This window comes from Acanthisitta chloris, unplaced genomic scaffold, assembly GCF_000695815.1.
Source record: "Acanthisitta chloris isolate BGI_N310 unplaced genomic scaffold, ASM69581v1 scaffold23809, whole genome shotgun sequence".
In the NCBI taxonomy this organism is placed as follows: Eukaryota; Metazoa; Chordata; class Aves; order Passeriformes; family Acanthisittidae; genus Acanthisitta; species Acanthisitta chloris.
In genome coordinates, this window is record NW_008692278.1 from 33,688 (window position 1) to 57,544 (window position 23,857).

A 23,857-nucleotide genomic window follows, 5' to 3' on the forward strand; every position below is an offset into this window, starting at 1 on the left:
ATTTTGTCAAAGCCATCTAGCTCTAGAAACAGCAAGTGACAAAAAGTGTAGAGCAAAAGGAAAAGCAATATTTTTATTGGTGGCACCAACCACATTAATGTATGTCTCAATCAAGCAGTTTCAAAAGTGCCTCTGTAACAGAAGCAGGTTTTATTCCAGCAGGAACCTCACTCAGCCTTGCAGGGCTGTAACTGGCCTGAGCTGTTACCAAACAAGAAACTTGTGCACTCACTTCAGATCCAGCAGCTGCACAGTTTATGAGGTTGTTGTGTGGGTTGGCTATCCAGAAGGTCGATACAGCACTGCAGGTCAGGATAACAAAGAATAACATGAAAATGACACTTTGAGCACATACCAGTCACCCATCAACTCTCCCAGCATGGGCAGGGCAGATACCTCCCCAGATAAGGGGTCCTGCCTAGGGGGCAAAAGGAATGTGTTTTCTGTTTCTCTTCTCATTCCTCGTGTCCTCTGTGGTTTGACAGAGAGTGTGGCCTTATCTTTTAAAACACCAAGTATTAGATGAGGAATTTCAACTGCAATTCAAAGGCTGCTATGAAGCTGTCAGATGTCAGTCAGGTTTTATGATAAGGTAAATATGTTGTTTCACAAGTCACAGAAAAGAACTTTGCCCCCAAATAAGCCCTCAGGTTCGTTAGAGACTTGTTTCATCAAGGGATCCAATGAATTACCTCTTAAGGGCTTTCTAAGTCTACCCCAGTACCTGCCTTTTCCAAGAGCTGCTGTGATTCATTAACTTTATTTGCTCCCACCCTCCTGTACATTTTTTGGGGACAAAAGGACTGCATTTGTCTAATGCACATAAAAGACTCTCAATTGAAAGATTCCCATCAAGGAGGAAAGATCAATCCATCACTGTCCATCCTGTGACATACAGCATTCATTAACCAACAGGCATGGAAAACATCCAGCACTTACAGCCAGCAGACTGGCTCCCTAAATTTGCTGGGGATGATGGAACCCTTATGTCTATTTTAATCTTGCCATGAGGGACTCCATGTGGGCTTTAGGCCATCTGATTTTGCTGGTGAAGTTTTGTTTGTGTGACTTGATCATCAAAACATAGCAAAATATTTCCATTTTGGGCCTGCGACTGGCCTAGAAAAAAACAAACTTGGAATATTTATACGCTCCCTCCTGTTGTGTAGGCAAGGACCAGGATAGTGTATTTTCACAGAGACCTGTCTTTCAGCCCAATCTCATTCCTCAGAGCCACATGGATTGGGCAGGTTACTGTGTCATTTGGCACAATTCTATTGTCTTGATTCCTGGCAGTGGCTGGCTGCCTGCCTCTTCCAAGCTGATGGAGCCCCAGCCAATGGTCCTCCTCCCTGTGGTGGGTGCCTTGGCCAGTGCCCCAGGGCTGGTGTTAGTGTCCTCGTGCACTTGCAGGCTGGATGAGCCCAGTGCAAAACAAGCTGCTCTTCTGATCAGACCTTGAACTCTTTTATAAAGGAAAATGTGGCAGATCAAAGTACTATAAAACCTTTCCATTAGAAAGCACTTTTTAACAGCCTTCCAAATGAGACAAAGTATGTCCCTCTGACTATTACAGGGATTATCAGTGGAAAATGAGCACAATGGCTGATTAACCCTTATTTTGTGAATGGAGACATTAAGTATGTTTTATAAACAAACACAGATGTGAAAAAGAGCATTGCATGAATTCATCTCTTTCCCCTGCCAAACTAAAAAGTTTAAAATATGTTTGTTTGGACAAACCCCCAGTTTGTTCTGAGGACAGAATGGATGATACGGATACAGTCTCGGCAGATCGAGAGTATTTCCATCTAAAAAAAATCCACCAAAGAATTTTAGCTGTCAGGCATCAATCAGATCTAAATGCATCATTTTCAAGACAGAAGTTTGACTTCAGAGACTTCCTCATTGACTTTTGGAGGGTCAGAAGTATAGGGTTTTTTTGGTGTAGATTCCTTCCCCCTCCAACTATAGCAGAATAAATTCCTGGAGAAAAATCTGGACTATGAGCAGAAGTGTTCCTGTCTCTCCCAGCAGCTTCAACACAGCACCAATGCTCTGTGGTCTCAAGACAAATCTTTACTGTGAAAGACCTCCCATTCAGCTGCACAGGGCTTTTGTCCTCAAGATTATCCGCCATCAGTTTTAAGCTCTTAAAGGCAAGTTTGATGGAAAGCACTCTGAAAACAATGTGGTTCCACAGATCTGCTTGAGACCACTTGCTATGCTCCCTGGACTCCAGCTGGAAATCTGCTTGCCTAGCTGCTAAGCACACAGGTTTGACTTTCAGAGTCTAGTATTCTCTCAAGAAGAGTCAGGTGCATAGGGGAAGAAAAAGAAACCTCACTAGCTGCCTGATATGTGTCAAAATGAGTAGGTTCCCTGAACAGTCAGTAATTACTAATGAAGTCATATTCCTGGGTTGTGCACCTTGATTTTTCAGGAGCAAAATGGCTGGAAAATCATGGAAAGAAAGTCTAGAGTAGCCTTCAGGGGCTCAGGGAGTCCATACCCTGCCTTACAACAGGATCAAATACAACCACAGTATCTGTTCTTTCACCTGTGCTTAAAAATTACTAAGAATGAAGAATCCATTAATTCCCCCAAGAAAAAATTCTAATGCTTAACTGTGTGGCCAAGTTACCCTGCACTTCACCTGACTTTTCTCTACAAGGCCACAGAACTGGAAATAGAACTTGCAAAATGCCTTCTTATTTCAAATGATTCTATAGTTCACATCTAAACCTCAGCTGGCAGACCCACAAGGACACTTAGAGGAAAGGATCTTGCAAAAAGGGAGATGAAAGGTATTTGGCATTTTTCAAGTTTAATAGATTGTTTGTGGCAAATGGAAGTTTCAAGAAGCTCTCATGGAAACGTTTTCATGAGTTCATGTATAGACAGACTATTATAGAGATCCAAGGGATGTATAAAGTCTTTGATCTTATATTGTCAAGTTCCTCTGTTAAACTGGATTAATTATATCATGGTGGTTTCACTTCAGAGTTTGGGCAGACTGTGCTAAATGAATGCATAATGCCAATGCTGTATCATTAAACAGTATGTATCCTTCACAGATAATGACTTCTGAATCAATGGGAATCTTTCCAAAATCAGCTGCCATTTGAGATGAGCACGAAAGTCAGAACACAGCCCGTTCTGAACTCAGCAACTTTTTGCTGAGCCATTGGGTTCAAGAGTCCACAAGACACAAGGCATCACCACGTACTTTGAAAGAAAGATTTTCAATATCTGAGGTAGGAACCGTCTCAATGGACTTCATGCAAAAAATGAAAAGTATACCCTAAGTGTAAGGCATCTGAATAGCAGATATAGAAATACACCCCAAGGAAACTGCTTTCCCAGCTCTGGGGGATACAGCCTAGACCCCTACAGATGACTACGTAAACATGTGCTATCTGTTATGGCTAAGTCTTGCAAAGAGAAGGAAGAAAAGTAAGGCTCCCACTCACCTACAATCCTGCCTGGGTTTAGGGATGTACCCTGGGTAAGCACCCTCCGTGATCAGCTTGCACATCCTGCTGTCTCGGTCGGAGGGGAGCAGAGTGCTGGGTTTAACAAGCAGCCCAAGGCAGTGATCAAACGTGTTGCGCTCTTCTGGCCCATCCTCCGTAAAAAAGCAATGCCCCAGTGCATCATAACCCACCACATCCTTCACCTGAATGTACAAAATAAAGACCAGTGTTTAGGTTTCATGCTTCAGCCACTGCCTGATTAGAACAAACTTTACAGTGGTGGCACATAGGAGCCTCAATACCCTTTTGAACTCAGGGTCTATAAGCAAAACCAAAAGCAAGATCACTCTCTGTCCTTAAGAGCTTATAATCTACGCAATAACTCCAACACTTAATTAGAATTTGTCATCACCTAGGAAATGCTCATTCTGTTCTTTTGTTGGCCTGTGAAATCAGAGACTGGCTTAGCATGAGGCTGGAAAAAACAACAGGGTGGGGAATGAACAGAGGACATTAGATGTTCAAATCACATCTGGGCTCATTCATCTTCATATGGAGTTACATGAGCAGCTACATAAAATGCAACTGAAAAATGCAGCTGAGCTGAAACAATATTTTTTCAGGCTATCAGAGAGGCAGCAAGTTGTTTTCCAGACAGGCTGGCTTGTTTTAGGTTTGACCTGATCTTTTTTTCCAAGTTGTTGACAGAAGCTTTACTTGACCCTGAGACAAATCAGCTGGTGTTAATCAGTGCTCTTCTGGTTTTGGTTTGAATGTTGTTAATATTGGGACACCATTGGTTGGAGAGAACAATACCCATCACACCACTGGAAGATCTGAGAAAACAATTTCAGGAGCAGATATGTGAATTTAAAGCCTAAGGCTAGGACTGGATGGGAAACAACAGCCCTTGGACATACAGTGTGTCCAGTGAGTCAGTTGTTAGCGGATATGTCTGGGATATGGAAAATTAATTTCAGATCTCCATTGGCCAGGTGAAGGACTGGATCTCCTGGGCTCTTTCCTTGCTGCTCCCATCAGCCATCATCCATCAATCACTTCGGACTTAGGAAATCTCCCCTGGCAAGGTTAGTCTACTACCAATGTGTTCCTGTAAATGTTTCTGATGAAACAGCAATTGTCGAGGGGCAAAAGACAATATTAAACTGGATAGAAGACCTGTTCATCATGGTGTCATTGAGAGACTTGGGTGCTCAAGGGCTGGAATTACTTTTGTAAACAGGCCTGAGACTCCTTTGTCATCGCCATGCCTCATTCTCAAGGCAAGGAGCACCAATTTCAAACAACATCCCAGTATTAGTGTTGAAATGATTACAAATATGTTTTCACATATGAAAAAACAACTCGCTTGCCAAATATATTACCACCTGCACACACTTCTATTATGTATCATCCATGCTCCAGTGTAAATACTCAAATGTCTGAACACGAGTCATCACACCAAACTAAACACAGCTAAAATGACCTGCAAAGTGGTGCATTCCTTTAAGCTACCTCACTAAAACTCATTAACTTCCCTGATCTAATAAAATTACAGATTTTGAAAGGTTTAGGCTTTGTTATTTACATGTACAACATATGTACTAAACTGTGTCCATTTGGAAGAATGAGCTTTCCTAGCCGTGAAATGATAAAGGTTTACAGAACAGAAGAACATTTTGGGACAGTGAACTGTCTGCAGTTTTCCAACATGAAGAGAAGGCTTTTAACCACAGAGATGTCAGAATTCCACAGAAACTGCCACTGAATCCTATTCGCTTTCTCTCACACTACAGTAACACTGAGGAGACATAAGTAATGGTGTTGCAACACTTAGATGATGGGAGCAATTTCCCTAGAGAAATGTTAGTCACTTTGGTCATTTATCTTTCCAACCAGCACAGCACTGCACGAGGGACTGGGACATGAAAACCTGCAGTGACCAGACTTAGCTGGGGCAAAGGCCACCTATGTGCATGGGGAGTACCAGCACAGGGGAAGGCATCTCCTGTATAGTGAGAGAGGAGGGAAGCAGAGAGGGGTGTGCACTGCAGAGGGGCTCAGAGGCAGCAAACACTCACTGTTCCCCTTACCCAGCCCACAGAATAACACTGAGTTATTGGCCAGAAAGCTGGTCCCGTAGGAATTTGTCACCCTCTCTCTAATTAATTAATTCCCCATATCTCATCTCTTGGTCAGGTCTAACTTAGTTTCCTATGCATGTTTTCATGCATAAACCCAGTACTGAAATACTTGGATTGCAAACAAGATGCTTGTTCCAAAAATCACTTTTCTAATGTACTTAATTTTTTATTTGATTAAAAACTTGCTAATAGCCTATAATCTTACTTTAACCATGAGTAATTTAGGACCAGATAATGCCCTTCGTGGCAAAACAATCGCTGTGAAGTATAGCTGGAGTAGTAAAAGCAGATACCACTGAAGTTGTTAGACAGCTCAGCCTCTTAATTCCATGAAGTAAAGCTCTTCCCTGGATCCTTCCAAACTATTTATTGACCCCCATTTAATTTCCTTCCCCAATGACTGTTTCTGTTTCAGTTTGCACACTGGGATTCAGTGGAGAGAGAGTGAGAATCAGAGCAAAGTTTCATCCCTGAAATTGAAATGGTGTAGCTAGGTGGTTTTATGGCCAAGATATTAAAGAAAACATTGGGTAATTATTGCGTTTTAAAACAACAATTATGATGAGGAAAGAATTTCTACAGATTTGTTTCCAGAAGGACACTCTGTGCCTTCCAGCTAATACGAATTTGCAGACAAGTGCAGGATAACCCACCAATGAAGTGAATTAATGTTGAGATAGTAATTTCTAGCAGACTGTACAGACCCACAGCAAAACATCTGTCTGAAGTGACATAAGAAAAGTGACAGCAAAGCAAGCAAGGAAGCCTGAATGTAAGTTACCAGCCTGCTCTAATGACAGTTAAAAACAACAGATGCCCTTCTACCATTTATTAAAGCATTTGCACAGGTCCTCTACCACACTCATGCAAGAAACCCCTCTGAAATCGAGGGTTTAGTGTTAAGGATAACCTTAAATGCTGTGCTCTCCTAAGGTTTAATAGGCCAGCTAGATTTTTATGGCTATTTCCAAAGTGTGGTTTGTGCACATCATTAAGGCAAATTTTCCCTTAGCAAAGTACACTTTGGATCTCCCTGATATCAGAGGGAATGAATGTTACCTGGGGAAAGACAGAGCTCATCTCTGTTTGCACAAATGGTGTTCTTGCATGTAGAAACAGGTGGTGTTGCACCAGATAATTGGCAAGTAGGAAATGTATAGAATAACTATTATGATCATCAAAGACCCATGTGGGTGTCTGTGAATATATCTGGGGCAGAAGGAAGAGGAAAGGAAGGAAATTAGAGTCAGAAGGCAGATGAGGAGATTGTGGTGGGATCACCCGATGAATCAAGGCATGGAGCTGCTGACTGCAGATGTCTATCAGAGCAGTGAAACAACACCTAAGTGATGCAATGATTGGAGCATGTCTTCTGTGATGCAACTGAACAAACTTGATCAGTTGCTTTAGTTCACTGGGGCTTTCTTTTCAGCTGTCAGCAATAGGATGAGGTTAAATTAAAAAACAAGCAAAGTATTATAAGTAGAGTTTGGTATTCACACATTTTGATAAGCTAAAATCAACAGGGATTAAGTTGCTGACTAACTAATGTCCTAAATTCTACCATTTCTCTTGAGTGCCTTGTTATGGAGGCGAAGTATGGTCATTTAGGGATTTGTGGTTGTTGAGTAACAGCAAGAGAATCAAGTTGCTTTCATCAGCTACATCAGCCTGCCTAAATTTCCTCATGCCACCTTGGCTGGAAGAGCCTGAGCACATGGATCCCTATGCTGTGGATACCCCATGGCACAGTTGCCACCCAGAGAAAGAACAAGAGACGTAACTATTTCCAAATGCTCTATATGAACCCATCTGTCTGACTGATTAAAAAAATGCCAGGCTTTGGGTATTTGGTTTGGCAAGTATTAAGCAACAAGGAATGGAGATCTCACATTAGATCCAGAAGCAGGACTTCAGCTGGTCTGCAGCTCATCAACAGCTGTGCAACCTCTGTGCAGCCAGAGGATGTGTTTATGGTGCTGTTGGTGACAGCCCATCATGGTGTGACAAATGAGCCCTGCACTGCTGCACTGCCACTCTGCATGTTAGTTGTATACTAAGTCCCTGTCTTGAATGACTTCTATAATTTATATAGTAGAATGTCTTTTTTCTTCAGAAGCTGTGTTCACGTGGTAGGTTTTTAGGATCCTATTATAAACTCAGAAGGACAGAGGTCAAACCCCAAACCTCGGATTCATAAATAGCAGATAAAAGTTGCTCTGCCTCTGGAGCTGCAATTTCAATGCCCTTTGTTCAACTTCTGTGCATTTTAATTATGCCTGTGACTGTCCCTTCCAGTACTGCCACTTTTAGAGGTATGAATTCTTAATGCACAGTGACCATCCAGATTACAACTGCCAATGATATGTTTCCACTTAAAACTCTGTTATATATAGTATTAAGGCTCTTGATGGTGCAAATTCTCCTCTTCAGGGCTCTGATACACTTTTTTCCTCTTGAAATGCACTGCTGTTTTACTGGATGGGTGGGAGTCCTTTGCCTATAGAAACCCTGCACCTCTAAGATTTCCCTCTTGAACAACATCCAGTGTTCCTGGACTCCTCTGCCTTTCAGGACTGACTCCCAAGGGACTGTCAACTTGACTCCTAAATAGGCTGAAGTCTGCCCTTCAGAAGTCCAGGGTAGCCATTCTGCTGACCCCTCTCCTTACTCCTCCCAGAATGAAAACCACTATCATTTTGTCATCACTGTGCCCAAGAAAACCTCCAACAATCACATCACCCACAAGTCCTTCTCTGTTCACAAACAGGTCCAGCATCCTTACCCCAAAAACAAAGGCACTCCTACATCTGGGGAGAATCTGAACATGTTCTTACCATCTCTGGTGTGCTGTAACTTGTCTGGTAAGCATCAGGCATTTTATAGATTTATCCTAAAGGATTTCTTGTTTTCGATGGCAGCTCTGACAAATCAGAGCTCTGTGAGTGCTTAATGTTGTGACTGGCATTACAAACCCAAACCTTTATTACAGGAAAGATGAGGCACACTTCAAGCTTCTGATTATCCTCTTTAAATAGCAAGCTCTGTGTCTATGGATAGACACAACTACTCATTAGAGATGGGCTGGGCTGCAGACACTGCTGCACACAGACCAGTGCTCTGCCCACTCTGAGCCACACACAGCCCCCAGTGCTACACTGGCATCCTCCTCTTCAATGCAGATTGAAATATTCCTTGTATCCAGGGCAGGAAGAGTCAGGCATTGGCTTTAACAATAAACCACATCATCCTGCAATAATTAAGCTGTATTCATGCTGTGAGGAAACTTTTGTACTGGTGCCTTGTTCTCTAAGGTAGACACTGGGGTTTCTTACCAGTAAACCATTGGATCCATGGACTGTGACACAGCGGGAGAAGGTATGGTGGATGGAGGCATCTTTCACATACGTTGGAGGGTTGTAGCCTCCTTTCTCATCCACATCTCCAGCCATATGGAAATGAATTGGGTAATGTCCCATTGTCTGCTGGCCCATGTATTTCAGTTCTAGACCTTCAATATGAGTAGCCTTAAAATCAAGACCAATCTGGAGAACAAAAGAACATCAGTCAAGACACACAAAAGTTTGTTGAGAGCAAGGAGAGGGAATAAAGACATAGGAAAGGCTGCACTGTATCTGCTACAAAGATTTACTGTGTGGAGGGAAGTGTATGGCTGCAGGGTGAAGGGAAGAGGGTCACTGTGGCTAAAGGGACCGTTGTTGCTCTTTGATCCTCTCACTGCTACCATGGCTATGTGTAATTTAATTTTAGAAGGAAAACAGTTTTTATTTAATGTTTTCCACAAGTTTCAGCCAGTTGGGTTCAAATAGAACTTCCTGGGCTGAGCATCACCAAAATCTGGGGAAAACTGAGATTGGGATGTGGAGACTGTATCTCAGGTGGGTTGATCACCAGCCTCATTGACTGAGCAGTGTCTGCAGGAGCATGACTTGCACTTCAGGGCCAAAGGACAGGCAGCAGCAGGGAGGATCTGCTGTACCGTGGGAGAGGTTATTTGCTTAGTGGTTGACACGAGGAATTTTTCCCTTCCCGCATCCTGGTTTCCTTGGTATGTGAAGGTGTGACTGGAAGAAGGAAAGTGCAAGGAAAGGCCTCCAGCCCTACCTTGATGTGTCCCCCAAAGGTGTCGAAATCAAAGAAGGAGCATAACTTGCTGCCATACTCATAGCACTGTTCCTCCATCTCGCCCATCACCACGACATTGCGGCTCAGCAGACCCACTTCTGCCCGCATGTCAATGCCATCAATGACTTCACCAATGTGGAGGTATGTTGCTTTCCCTAAAGGAACAAGATCCAGTTTCAGGGTTACTCTGCCAATGCTGCTGGTTTCCCCTTGTGCTTCCTGTGGTGGGGTTGGCGTGAAAATGAAAGGAGTAATCGAGTCAGCAAAAACTGTTGGCTGACACCTCAAAGGAGGGAAGGCTGGAGCACAGGTGACACCCAAAGTCTTGCTGAGATATTTGCAATAGAGGAAGTGGGATTTTTGGTCTTAAATTGCTACATTTATCCAGGGAATTAAACCAACAGTCTGGTAGACAAAACACATTTTCTACCTTGAAAAAAGGATGGTGATAATTCGAGATTTTTTACTTTGGATTACAATCAGCTGTGTATGAACACCCAAAGCAAAGAAAACTGATGATGCAGCTACTGAAAAGTCTAAAAGACTAGGGTTAGCACAGCATTTCCTGTAGTAAAATGCTGGGAGCTGCTCAGATCCCACAGCACTACCCATAGGTGTGCATGAGTCTGATCCTGCTAACACCATGGGTGTTAATGCAAGCAAGGAGAGGACTGGGCAGAAAACCTTGTGGAAATTGTGGCTTGGGACAATCACAACCTCTCACCAAGTTTGTGGGCTGTAAAACCTCTCACTTCCTGCCCTCCAAAACCTTTGAAATGTAGGTCTACCCACGTCTCCAACTTGGTCCCAATGCTTCTTTCTGCCCAGGTGTAGCTGGGGTCAATGGGATCTTCCATCTACTGCATGCCACATCTCCCTTTCCCAAGTTCCTCATAGCATCCTACACACACACACCCTTGGCTCCATGGAGGGGTTAAAAGCACAGAAATCTTTCCCTGGCCTGGCCAGAAAGGGGTGAAGTCCAGGCAATGCAGATGTCTAGAAAGTAAAATATCTCTTTGCTGTAATTTCATTCAAACATATTCCTACTCCCTCCTTCCTTCCGTAGCTTTCTGCAGGGAAAGGCCAGTTGGGAAAAGGTTCATCTTACTGACTACATTCTGTATTATTCCAGTAAAAATAAGTAATAAACTCTTTAAGTAAACACTGAACTTTAAGGAATGCTACACTTGCATGTATTTAATTTCCATGGAATCATTCAAATCCGTAATTAGAAACAAATGGCAAGCCTGAAGCCTGGCTATAGCTGCGAACCACTTTTTGCTTAAGCAGAGGTGCCAAGTCAAGGGAGGGTTTTTAACATTGAAACAATATTGGTTTTAACCAAAACACGATGTTTTGACTGGATAACAAAGATTCAAAACAAACACCATTCACTCCCTCTTCTGCAGCTGGGAGCAGCAAAGTTTGATGGTAGTATTGGGATTTGGGAAGGGTGAGCGCTCTGCCTTGCTCCGAGACTGCAGTGTTGTGAGACAGGATTCACATCACAACATGTGCCATTTTCCTTGGTACCTGTGCCTTCAAAATAATCTGGCCATGTGAAAAATTACTCTCTGTTAACTAGAGGAGCAGTGATGGCTGAACAGGTAGATGCAGTTTTTTGGCTGTTGTGGGAAAATGAAGCTCCTCCAAGCTCTGCCCTCAGCCCAGAAAGGAAGGGTTGCAAAGGGCCATGGGTTTGCATCTCACTCACTTTTGCAATTGCCTCCCTAGAATGTCCTGGGCTTACCCATGCCCATGTTGTTGCCCTGAAGCCAGCAAGCCCCATCAGGTGTGTGGCCAAACCCAAACAAAACCTGCCCAAAAAGCACTGCCCTATTCACATACATTAAAAAAAAAAAAAAAAAGCCACTGCTGTGAGTGCCCTTCACGTGAGGACACTCTGTGCTAGACCCTTGAGTGAGTCTGCTAAGGAGCATGTCTTCTCCTTATGAAACTGTTCTGAAGCTATTATTTTTCAGTTTTCCCCAGTGCTGACCTTTCCTTGATTTACTGAAATGCAGGAAGTAGTTCGGATAATCTTAAGAACATCCGATTTGACGCCACATCTCCAGGATTTGCGGCAGTGAAATTAGATAGGCAGTTTTGTTATTCATGTGCTGAGCTCTAGAATAATAAATGTCATGCTTGCATGTATTTAATTTAATTTAACACCAGTCCAGACATGCAAAACAGGGTAAGCACTGACAGGAATGTTAAATACGGACTAACCAGTTTCTAAATATAACTTCTTGGGTGCATGATTTTCAGTTTGTGCTTTTGCTGACTTGACATATTTGGAGATAAAAGGAAGGACGGAAAGCAATCCCCCTTCCAAGGTGAAAGCGGATTTTGAATAATAGCTCCTTTAACAGAGTTTTAAAAAACAAATCTCTCCTCAAGGCAGACAGAAATTCAAGCTCCCCATAGCAACAGAGCTGAAATGGCTTGTGGGAGGCAGACCCTGGCACAAGAGCCCGTGGGTACTATACATGCCTGCTGGGAACTAGCACTCCAACACTGGGAACTTCCCATGGGGCCAGAAGCACCATGATGTGCATTTACAGACAAGCTGCACTGCCAGGGAGCTGCTGGGACATGTTTAGTGATGGGCATGCATAAAAAATAACAACAAAAGAGACAGCTCTGTGGCAAGTTCAGGGAGTTCACATGGGGATAGAGTGTCTCACTCTGCAGAGTTACAAGTTCGAAGTTAAGCTGCTGCTCACAGCTGGCACACAGAGCCTTCCCAGAGAGCAGACAGGATATCTGAGACCCTGAGCACTGACCACGAGCAAACCCAAGCCTGGAGTTTGCAAACTGAAGTGGTTTGATACTAAAAAGGCAACACTGTGCTTTGAAAGTGGGAGTAATGTGTCTGCTGCTTCAGCATCAAAGCCAATGCTGTGATTGCCCAACCACTAACATGCCCAGAGGCCACTGATTCACCTTCTCCTCCTCTGGGCTCAGGCTTGCTGCATCCCTCATGGACAGATATTGTCCCACTAGCAAGTCAGGCTTGTGCCATGTTATAATCTAAACCAAACAAAGCCTTGCAGTGAGTCGGATTACGTCTCCCCACAACAGCCTTGTGTGATGGACTAGGAAAAACACCCTGGGGGTGCTGCTCCAGTTAGCATAATGTATATTCACAGGGAACAACTTCTGTAATATGTGGGCTTGCCTGGTGGAAGTCTTGAGTTAGAAAAATAGGAGCACATTTCCATGACTATGACTCAAGACAGTCACTATTGAAGTCACCAGTTGTTGATAAGGACAAGGTAATTATTAAAAGAAAGTATGCATTAAAATAAACATAGATGATCCACTAACCAAGGGCATGCTTATGTCAACAAAGCAATTCAAAGCAGAGTCTCTCCAAACTGTACAAAGCTCCAGGAAAACCTGCTATACATGAACCTAGCCATAAAAACTGGGTCTCAGGCCTTATCAAGGCTGGGAGGGGTGGAATTTTAAAACTGTTTCAGCTGCTGCAGACGTGGAAGAGTGCTCAGGTCTGGCTAGTTGGACAGATCCCTCTGAAAACCCTTCCAGGTACATTCACGCATTTCCTAAATCCCATAGCTCTAAATGACACAAACTGCTAAGCCTCCACTTGAGAAGTGAAACAGGCACTTGAAGGTTTGGGTTTGGTGAAGATAAAGTAAAGCTAAGATTCTCCTGGTATATTTTTCTTTTTCTCTAAAGAGTGTTTTCTTCTCCTTTTGCATTCTGTAAGGATAAGACCATGTGTGTCATGGTCTTTTAATGTTTCCTAAACAAATTTTTAAGGGAAATGTTAAACACAATTTATCTGTTCAACCTACATTCATCCAGTGACAGTGAATGTTTCAGGGTATCTAGAAAGTCAGTGCAACTCATTGCAGATGCCAGCCCAGATCTGACACATTTATCATTTTTGCCAAACTCTTGTCACCACTGGTGGTATTGCTTATATTTAGCAGCCAACAAATGCTCACACAGTCCTCCTGTCAAATCCTCATTATTGTGAGTTGTCTTGGTGGGGCTTGCTGGTGCACCTCTAAGCCACTGGCTTGTAAGGCCATGGTTTGGGTGAGCTGACCAGCTCCTTGAGTCACACAGTACAACCTGATGTCTTAATGAATAAATATTCCTCAAATTCACAACTTTCACATGGAAAATTTAGGTTCCAGTAAAAAGACATGCAGCAGAAAACATGAAACTTTATAAGGAGCTGGAAGTTAACTAAGCCTTCTTGGGACAGCTTCCTGCAAGGCAACTCATCCTATTATGGCCCTTCATCCCTTTTCTTCTTCAAAATCCTGCAGAGTGTCCCTCAAAGCTCAGAAATACACCCTCTGTTATAGGAGTATAAAGAACCTTGAGTCCACATGGATATTAAGTGTATGTTTAAATGCTGTATTGGATCAAAGCCTCAGTAGCTGTTTGCTATCAAGGCTGAAATGAGTGGACCTTCAGGCTGCAGAGGGGCATGGCAGGGGGTTGGTGCAGACTGAGGGCAGTGCATCTGCTCATGCTGGCTTTAACCAAGCACTGGAAGGTTCTGCAAGGTGTATTAGTGTTTTAGCCCAGTGGCAGTGCTACTCTCTTTCCTAAGCCCACTCCTGTCCCACCTCATGCCCTCTTTCTGCAGCAGCAGCTTGGCAATCTACTGACACAGCTCTGTAAATGCTAGATTATCCCTCTCTGAGCCCCTAGGTTTTCCCTCTCTTCATCCTGACATGTAAGTTCTTGCAGCTGGGACAGGAAGATTAAGCAGGTCTAGTGAACAAACAGGTCAAATACTTAGGAAATCAGGCCCAAACTCAACCCTTCTGAACCACTATGAAAACCTGAGCATGTCTCTGTCAACTCAGCTTCTAGGCAATGTCCAAAGGTAGAAGAAGGAGATCTGAAAGGCTGTTAGAAAGGGCCATTTCACAGGATTTCCTGCCCAGCCCTCAAGCACCAGGGTTGCCTTAAAGAAAAAAAGAGCTTTTGGCAAGTTCCAGCCAAAATGATGCCAACTTCTAAACAGAACACCCTAAATCTCTAAAAGTATCTGAATGTTAATGAAGTAACTTCTTCTATCCTTACAGCCCCAGATGAATGCTGACACAGGCTGTGAAGTTGTGAGACAACTATGTATTCATACTTTTAATACAAAGTTCTCTGCATGAACAAGATCACAGTAAGTTCTGTATCCCTCTAGTATTCGCAACCCAATAAGCAGGATTTAAGAGATGTGTGCTTGTAATCATAGATTCACCAGTATGTGGGATAATTGGAGTAATTATGCCAGGCACAAATAGTTTTTTCATCCTTTATCAAGAGCATATAGGAGCACAAAAGAGCATTTCATCATTTTTGTTCCATGGTGAAACTTATCAGCATTAGTAGTAACTTCATACAGAGCAACCAAGATGAAGATAAGACTTTTTTCCCAGGGAAACTAGACAAAATACTTGATCTTTCCTACTATCCAGTTCTATCATAACAACACAACCCTTCCTTCCTTCCTTCCTTCCTCCTCCCTCCCTCTGCCCTGGACTGTCGTCCCTCCCCAAACCTTGTGAAGTTGGAAGATCAAACAGTTCTAATCTATTCCCACAGAGAAAATAATCTAGGCACAAAAATGACAAGCAAATAAAAAGTTAAACAAAGGAGGCAAGTGGAGAAAAAGTTCCATTTAAGGGAGTGACCATTTGACTGGGAGCAGGACCTGCAGATCTAGGTCCTCATGCAAACTACACTTACCCATAGGAGTCACAGTTTTGATACTAGTGTAGTTACTGCAATAAAGGAGTGCAGAAGATCAGAAGCTGAGTGTCCTCCCTCACTTTCTACACCGAGATTTACAGAAGTCCACAGTTAGACAACAAAATCCTGCTAAAACCTGATGGCAATTGAGCATTAACTCCCTTAAGCTGTTTTGAAAAGCTCTACTCAATCAATTTCTAGCAAGCAAAGAAAGTATGACTTTCAGCAGAAAAAAAGTATCAAATAAGGACATGAGCTAACTAATGAGTTTGACTTATTTGGCACAATATGTTAAACCATGTCTACTTTTTAATGATGAGAGCATCAATTATCCTAAACCTTGGTAAGCCAAGTGGCTGCCATACCGAGTTGTCCATCCACAAAGCAGAGGATTTCTGCCTTTTTTATTGCAAAGAGACTCGTAAGCAGTTTAGATCTGACATTTAGGCTTCAGAGCTAACTAATGAGTTTGACTTATTTGGCACAATATGTTAAACCATGTCTACTTTTTAATGATGAGAGCATCAATTATCCTAAACCTTGGTAAGCCAAGTGGCTGCCATACCGAGTTGTCCATCCACAAAGCAGAGGATTTCTGCCTTTTTTATTGCAAAGAGACTCGTAAGCAGTTTAGATCTGACATTTAGGCTTCATTTTTAAAAAAGGGAAAGGAAAAAAAGTGAAGATCAAAAGGGAAACAAACCATCATGGGTAGGAATGGTTTTATCATTTGTCTTTCAAAGGGCAGACTTCAGGAGTCCACAGCTGCTAAACTAAACCTCTTAGGAAAATGAAGCCATTCCACTGATTACAAATGACATCCCTCTGAGAGCTCGTATATAAATGTGTATATGTCTCAGAAGGAGCAAAGCAATCTCGCATCCCTCCACAGCAGAAGGAAGGCAGAAATCTACAATGAACTTCTGCACACAATCACGAGTCTAACACAGCCACACAAGGTCAGGCTGTGCTGGGGCTGCTCACCTGGGCTAAGGGACCATTCCTGGTCCTTCTAACTGCATATCATGGCACAGGACAATGGATGAAGTTACACCATGGCCAGGCACAGAGCAGCTCAGGGACCTCCTGGCTCCTAAGGACAGAGGACACCTCAGCCTTTCCCAGGTTTGATTTCATCTAGACTGAACTTAGATTCAGGCAGATTATTTTATTTTCTAGTGTGAATATGTTTTTGTTATGAGAAAGTTGGATGTGATTTTTATAACTGGACTAGATTTTGCCTTGATTTATATAATCAGTGAAATCCCACTGACGTCAATGGAGTTGCCTGGATATAAGTAAGGGCAGACTTTGGCCCTGGTGTTCATGTCATTTGTGGTAATAAAAGGAATGTCCTAATTCTCCTAAAGAGTAATCGGAGACCAAGAGCACGATTACTTTAACAAGTGTTTCCACTGCTACTTTACTTGAAATTCACATGAACTTTTTTGCTGTTTTTAACCCATTATTCATTTCCTTGAACTAACTTAGCTGTCATTGTTGCAGAAGATAAATGTAACTACATGAATTTCACAGATCCATTCCATTATGGGAAGCCTAACATTCCTATGCCATCTTTATTTTTACTGGCAATCTTCCAAGACCATCTTCATGATGTGACATGTATCATACTAGTCTGAGTCCAAGAGCTCAAAAGTTGCTCAAGAAAAATATTCAGCTTGGAAATCTGTCTTCTTTGAAAGTACTACTCATTTTAAGTCATAAGACTATGATACATTTGAACTGCGAATAACATTTTTCTTGGCTTGATGAGCATCTCCAACAATGAATGGCTAGAGCTCCATGGGGAGGTAGTTGCCAAAGGAAGTATATTTGTACCTTCCAAAAGAAGTTGCATCAGAGATAATGGTGAAGTGGTTCATTTCAGAGAACCGAGCAAACTCCCTCGTGCATTGAATGTTCCAAGTGCCCTCATGGTTTCTCAGAAAGGTCTTACTGTAAATACAGACAAAACCTCTGCCTAGAGCAACAGCCACTGTGTAAGCAAAAGATAATGTAAAATGCATGACTTACCACAAGGCAGATGCTGCCCTTGAAATACAGACTCATCTACTAGAGACTTTTAGATTGTAAAATAACTTTTACTTTTGCAAATTATAGAACTAAAAAAATCCTCATCTATTCAGAGAAGAGACAGTTCATGTGCTCTTTCCACGCTCTGCTTATCAGTGTGGCAAAACATGGTTCTAGAAGGGAAAGACCACTTCACAGATTCAAGTGGAGATGTCAATCTCCCACTCTGGATTTCACTTTTATGCTCATACTGAGCTTCATCTGTGCTTCATCATGGTTATGCTACTTAATTGTAGTCAGTGTCTGGAGGCCACTTTACATCATTGGTCTACAATGTCTTTTCATCAAAAGCAATTTGTTCTGCCTTTGAGCTAGTCACCCTCAAGAGAAAATGCTGTGGCTATGCAAAGGCTCCTCCTGCTCAGACTAGCTCAGGCACCACCCTGCCAGCTCCATCTCCCCAGTTCAGTGGCTCAGGACAACTCGCTGGCCACCAGAAATGTTTGGTTAATACATCACCTCTAAGCAATGCTGTCTAGAGACACAGTAAATGAGAAAGAGTAGCTTCAGTAATACAAAACAGCATTTCGAAAATGTAAGATTACAGTTCTTGTAAAAGAAAACTTAGGAAAACAGCCAGATGGATATTACTTCATTGCCTTACAGTCTCTCATGGTCTGCTCCTGCCCTAGCTCACTCTTCACATCAGCTGTGCTCATCTTCTGCTTTCTAGGAAGTGATATTCCAAATATAGTTATTGAAAATTTCAAATACATGACCTGAATCTGTCTCTTAAGTAAATGCACCCACTCAGCAGTGTGCTTGGGGACTAAAAATGGAGGCAGCTATGAAAAGGGAAAGCAGAAAGGAACCAGAATCAAGCTAGATGGCTTTCAAGGATGAAAGGCACTCTCTCTCCTAAAAGCATCTGAAAACCAGCCATCAAATTCAGGTGTCTTTCAACTCTTTGCAATTCTTCATGGAGTTACCTCATCACAAACGACAGAATTTGTGAACTGTAACACCAGAGTGATAAGATGAAGCACCTTACCTGCTACCTTGACCTGTGTGGGTCTGCAGGTTCTGCATGGCAGTACTTGGAACTCCTCTGCCTGGTACATGGAGTAGTCAGTGCTCGCCACCACCAGCCTGTCTCCAGGCTTCCAAGAGCTCACATCATCCACCAGATTCAGGACTGTGCTATTCACATTGGTATCAATGGTTACTGTGAGCTTTGGTTTCACTGTAAAGTCAAATTGAAAGGGTGGAGAATTCAGTTAATCTTATCAGAAAATGCTTGCTCCATTTTGGGGCTTTTTTTTTCCTGGAATGCCACCAAAAATTATTTCCTCATGCGAAAAAGAAAAAAATAAATTAACTCTCCCAAACATGTTTTTTACTAGCTTTGGCTTGGAAAGCAAGAAAACAAGAAAGTATTTTCCTTTAGTTGCAGGCAGGTGGATTTTCCACTAGCCCCAGGACTAAATTTAAATGTAGCTCTTAGTGGCTCATTTTCACCACACCCACTTAGCAGCAGCCCTTGTGGGCACTGGGCGCTGTTGTTTATAGCAGCCAAGTGGTCTTTAACCTAATGACTGTTTTTCCCAGCAAAACAACAGTCTTCCACCCTTCTTTTCCCACCAGCAGAGTGCCAAAGAACCCTAATGGTCTAACAACCAGGTTAGGGACAGCAGTGCTGGAATTAATAACTACAAAGTGAAGTATTACTTTCAAAACCTCTTGTCTTCGCACATTCTGATTGATTAATCTGACCTCATCCCAAAATGCAAAAGTGAAGGAATTTACAGGAAGGAGCTTGCCAAGTATTTGCCATAGCCTTGCTGGGGTTTTGAGACACCACCCTGCTGCCTCTCTTTGTGCCCAGGAATTTTTCCTGAGATAAATCTTCGGCTGTTACATCTGAGTTCGTGTCAATAGCCCAAATGACGTTTTAGCTTGGAGAAATTACTCAAGTTGTTCTGACACCAGACAAGAGCCAGGCATCAAAAGACAGGATTTCTGCTGTTCTCTGTTCTGGCTTTCAAACGTGGGGCACATACCAGATTTGCCACACAGGAACCGTACTCTGTAGTTCTGGCAGCCCTCGCCTGTCTGGTCCTTGCCATGGCACAGAAACCTGTAATCATGACCACTCTTGTAGAAAACCTCAGTTGTTAAATTAGCTCCATCCAACGTCATTGCCTGGAATGAGAATGGAAATATAACACAGGTGATACTGGAAGGTGAAGGAATTTTACCAAAACATCTATGCCATCAGAAGAAGCTTTCACTTTGTTTTGGGTCATGCTGAACCTTTGCATAACAGAGCACTGTGCTCTCTAGCCAGCACTCCAGCTGGTGCTCACATGCAGCTATTCTACCCACAAGCTGCAAATATTATTGCTAGGTGCATGCCTTTCTCCTGTGTCTATATTAATACCATGTGCTTTTTTTGGGGAGGAGTATTCTGAGCTTCACTAACATCTGCTTCGGTGCCCTAGATTTTCTTTTGCCGTTGGTTTGAGGGCAGATGAAAATACTGAACACGGATGCTTGCACCCGAATGAACTCATGGTTTCAATCATCTGCATTGCACTCATTCCATTGCTTATGGCTAGGCTCTGTCTAAACCTTGCAGAAGAAAGGGGTAGGGGTCTTATTTCTTCATTGCATGGATCAGTCTCTCTATAAAAAAACCCCAAAGCTGCTGCAATACCCATTGCTCCAAAAGGAACAAGTAGATGTGGCCTTTTTTCACAGACAAGTACCAGCCTGTAGAGCTGCCTTGAGAGAAAAAAGCTGTATCATGCTAAGAAGCAGTGAGATATGTAATCTCTCCTGTGTTCCTGTTGGGGCAACGTCATCCCTCAGGGTCATGTTAAATTTCACAGTCTGCCTCTACAGATTGCATTTCATTTTGACCCTTTCACAAAAATGTGATGCACTGCACTGGGCAATCCAAATAGCACGTGCATTTTAGCAAGGTACCAGGAGATAAGGCATCTTTCAATGAAGGGTCTGATCCTCATTCTCTCGCTCATGCAGACTTTTCTTATTAATGCATACACTCTGCTGCTGTGTATGGGATTAGCACTGTCAGCTGGAGGAATGTGCCTCTGGCTGTGCTGTTCTTCTGTTATAATCATCATATCTTCAATTTACTTGCATGTAGCATAGCTGGAGCAGACCAGCTGCTATAAATCAGTGGAAGTTTTTGAAAGCAATGAGCAGCACCAGATTACGCTACCTGAGGATTTGCCCTAAGATCTGCAGGATAAACTGACAGATGTCTTGCTTTTAATATACATGGGGAAAAAAAGTGACTCATTTCACAGAAGAGGAAAAAAAAAAGGTTTGTTCCTCAAACAAAATAATCTCTTTCTTGTTCCTCTTTTAACACATATGCTGCATCTGACCCGTTTTGAACTAAGTTGTCGCTTCTAATACGTGTATATGGAAGCAAAAATTAATGTGGATTTGCTAAGACCTGGCAGAAAATTATAGGGCAGTTTTTTCCTTTCTGTTCAAGAGAGATTCTTTACAACATCTAGCCCTGGAAAGTTTCACTCATACTGTCAGCATTCCCATTGACTTCAATAGCTGCATTCTTGTGAATAAGGACAACTCCACTGGCTCAGAGCATGCAGGAACCTTATGTTCAGCCTTGCACACATTGAAGGATTATATTGGCTTTTTCTAGTCAATACTTCTGCTATAGTTGTTTTACCAGGTAGACGTATAACTATAAGGTGAATGTATACACAAACAAAAATCCCTTTGTTTTTGCTGTTGGGTTTGGGGGGGTTTTTGTCCTTTAAGAGGCTTTTGCAGTCTCAGACTGAGATATGACTGCTCTTTCAGCATGATGGCCTTATGGCATAATTATTTTTTTTTAACTTCAAACAGAATTCAGATTTCTTTCCACAGAGATAAAACAATTGACTCCAAGAAATGGCCTCAAGCCCACCAATATTCTTGACAACCTGCTACAGCTGGTAGTTACATTTTGTGATTAATTTTTTAGGTAGGGTCCATTCCAGGACCATTTAAATACTGAAATTTTCATGTGCTTGCTCCTTTTAATCTTCCAGCAATGAACCACATATTTCCCGATAGCATCTGTGCTGTCCATGACCCCATCTGTACTCCTTCTCATGCCAGAAGCCAGAATTTGCTGTAAGGAGATCAATTCTATAAAATTTTGTCTCAGAACTATACAAAACAGGATACCAAATCTTGTTGTATGTATTAGAGCAGTAAAATAATTGGTGTCTTTTATTTAGATACAAAAATTGCTGACAAGCACAATTATTTGAGGGTTCAGTGTCAGCCCAAAGAGGACTTGCCCCTCTAAAGTGAGGAGTAAGCTGTCCTACCTGGATGCCAATGGGCTGCCTACAGATTTTATCAGGATGAGCAGCTTTGAAGTCAGACAGCTTCTCCATGTCCTTAGATCTCGCTTTACCAGGCTTCTCAAACCACTCAGTCCATTCTACATCTGGAGACAAGTGCAAACAAGAATAGTCATTTGAAAGTCAAGCTTAATGAATGCAGCAGAAGTGCATGAAGCATAATATGATCTCAGATATCCATCACAAGTTTCTTCACTGACAAACTGATTCCTACCTCTTCCTGCCAGTCTGTCAGCTGCTTTTAATGATGCTGTGAAGTGCAACCAGCCAAGGGAGAGCAGACTTATTAAAAGCTACATAATTGGAGTATGCAGTATGAGCATTATTAATAGATATGGATTTTGGATCTGTGTCCTCCTTAGGTGCCTTTTATGATCTTCAGATCAAGTTGCGACCGGTTACTGTATGTTGTCTAAAACATGGACATGATGACTATGCAGTCAAAAGAAGTAAGAGGTTGTGTGTGATCTCTTAGATCATAGGAGATGGAATTTCATACCCAGTGCAGTAAAGGAAAAAGGATCCCAGTTATTCAGAGAGTCCTGGAGACAATTGGGGAAAGAATCTGAGAGTGTTCATTACTTGGGTTAGTGGCCACGTAAATAGCAGCTAGTAAGTCCACTCTTCCCAAATGGAAAAGGATTGCAATAAAAAGGGTGATTAATCCTATTTGTCAGCTGTCTCCCACCGAGTTAAATAGCCCACAGACCTCTTACCTTGAACCCACTCACTCGTCGAAGAGACATTAAAATGTTCTCCATTCTCAGCTTTGAATAGTTTGGATACTTTGGCCACAGCTGACCCTTTGTGACCTGTCATAAAAAAACAAACATTGGTGAAATCACTGAATGCAATCAATAAATGTCAGAACTGAAAAGGTCTGTGTACATGTTTGCATATTTTGGCTACATTGTCCAGAATTGCCCTGTACAAGTTCCAGAAGAATTTACTGATCTGGGAATGAGGCTTCAAACACTTTTATAACTTCTTAGATAATCAGTAGGAAAAATCTTCAAAAATCAAGAGATGATAAACTCCCCAGTTATTTGTAGTATATTGCTATTTTTATTTGATGTTTAGCAAGCCATGTTGTTAATTTTGAGAGAAGACAGCCTCAAAAGTGTTCAGCTTGCAAGAAAATGGTTTCACAGGAGGATTTGAGGCCACCAATTCAGGACACACTGATTAAATTTTCAGCTGGTGTGAGCTGGGTTTGTTCCACATCTTTGTGTCTAAGAGAGGAAGTGCCTGAGCTCAATGAAGTTACATGGATTTACACTGGTGAAGGATCTCACCTTTTGTCCCAGGGTTTGGATAACCTAAGCTATCCCCCACTCAGCTGCTCCAGCTGCATTAGTGGGAAGAAGCAATATGTACAGAGAGCATTCAATTAAATATGTCAAAGCATCAATTGCTCATAGCTTCAATGTAATGCTATGCAAGTGGAAACATCATTGACCAAATTAATCTCAGCCATAACTCCAGTAACTTCCAGAGATCATGTCAAGCCAACATTTCGTGCATTAAATACCTTGATATTCAATGTGGTCTTCAACAGAAGAGGAGGGATTTCCTTTAATGGTAATAAAACTCCATGGGTGCCTGGAAAATGAAAATGAGAAATGATCAAGTTATGTCAAGCATGAGATGCATATTTTTTATAGCCCCATGTTCTTGGATTTCTCAGGGGCACCACATTCAAAACAGTCTGATCAGTGTCACAGGAAGCTTAGTTAAAATTAAAAATATCTTAGCACTCTATATTTCTTCAGTAAATATATCAAAAAAGAAAGAAGTTTGAAGAGAAATCCCCACTTAAAACACTCCTGTAACAAGCATGTTTCTTTTTGAAATGAATGTTTCAAGAAACTTGTGTGTGACAGACCTAAGGGACACTGGC

General features: G+C 42.2%; 1 protein-coding gene across 1 annotated transcript in view; it reads right to left on the minus strand.

Annotated features, from left to right (window-relative positions):
* The window catches only part of CEMIP (cell migration inducing protein, hyaluronan binding), a gene marked incomplete at its 5' end in the record, with an annotated part of 42,034 nt that extends 18,475 nt beyond the window's left edge, over positions 1 to 23,559 (minus strand). The window contains 9 exons of the mRNA XM_009082605.1: positions 233 to 302; positions 3,474 to 3,679; positions 8,956 to 9,165; positions 9,746 to 9,921; positions 18,597 to 18,788; positions 19,606 to 19,747; positions 21,922 to 22,043; positions 22,674 to 22,769; positions 23,489 to 23,559. Of these exons, the coding sequence (XP_009080853.1) occupies positions 233 to 302; positions 3,474 to 3,679; positions 8,956 to 9,165; positions 9,746 to 9,921; positions 18,597 to 18,788; positions 19,606 to 19,747; positions 21,922 to 22,043; positions 22,674 to 22,769; positions 23,489 to 23,559 (1,285 nt within the window). The remainder of the gene's footprint in view (positions 1 to 232; positions 303 to 3,473; positions 3,680 to 8,955; positions 9,166 to 9,745; positions 9,922 to 18,596; positions 18,789 to 19,605; positions 19,748 to 21,921; positions 22,044 to 22,673; positions 22,770 to 23,488) is intronic.
* Positions 23,560 to 23,857: the final 298 nt, after the last annotated feature.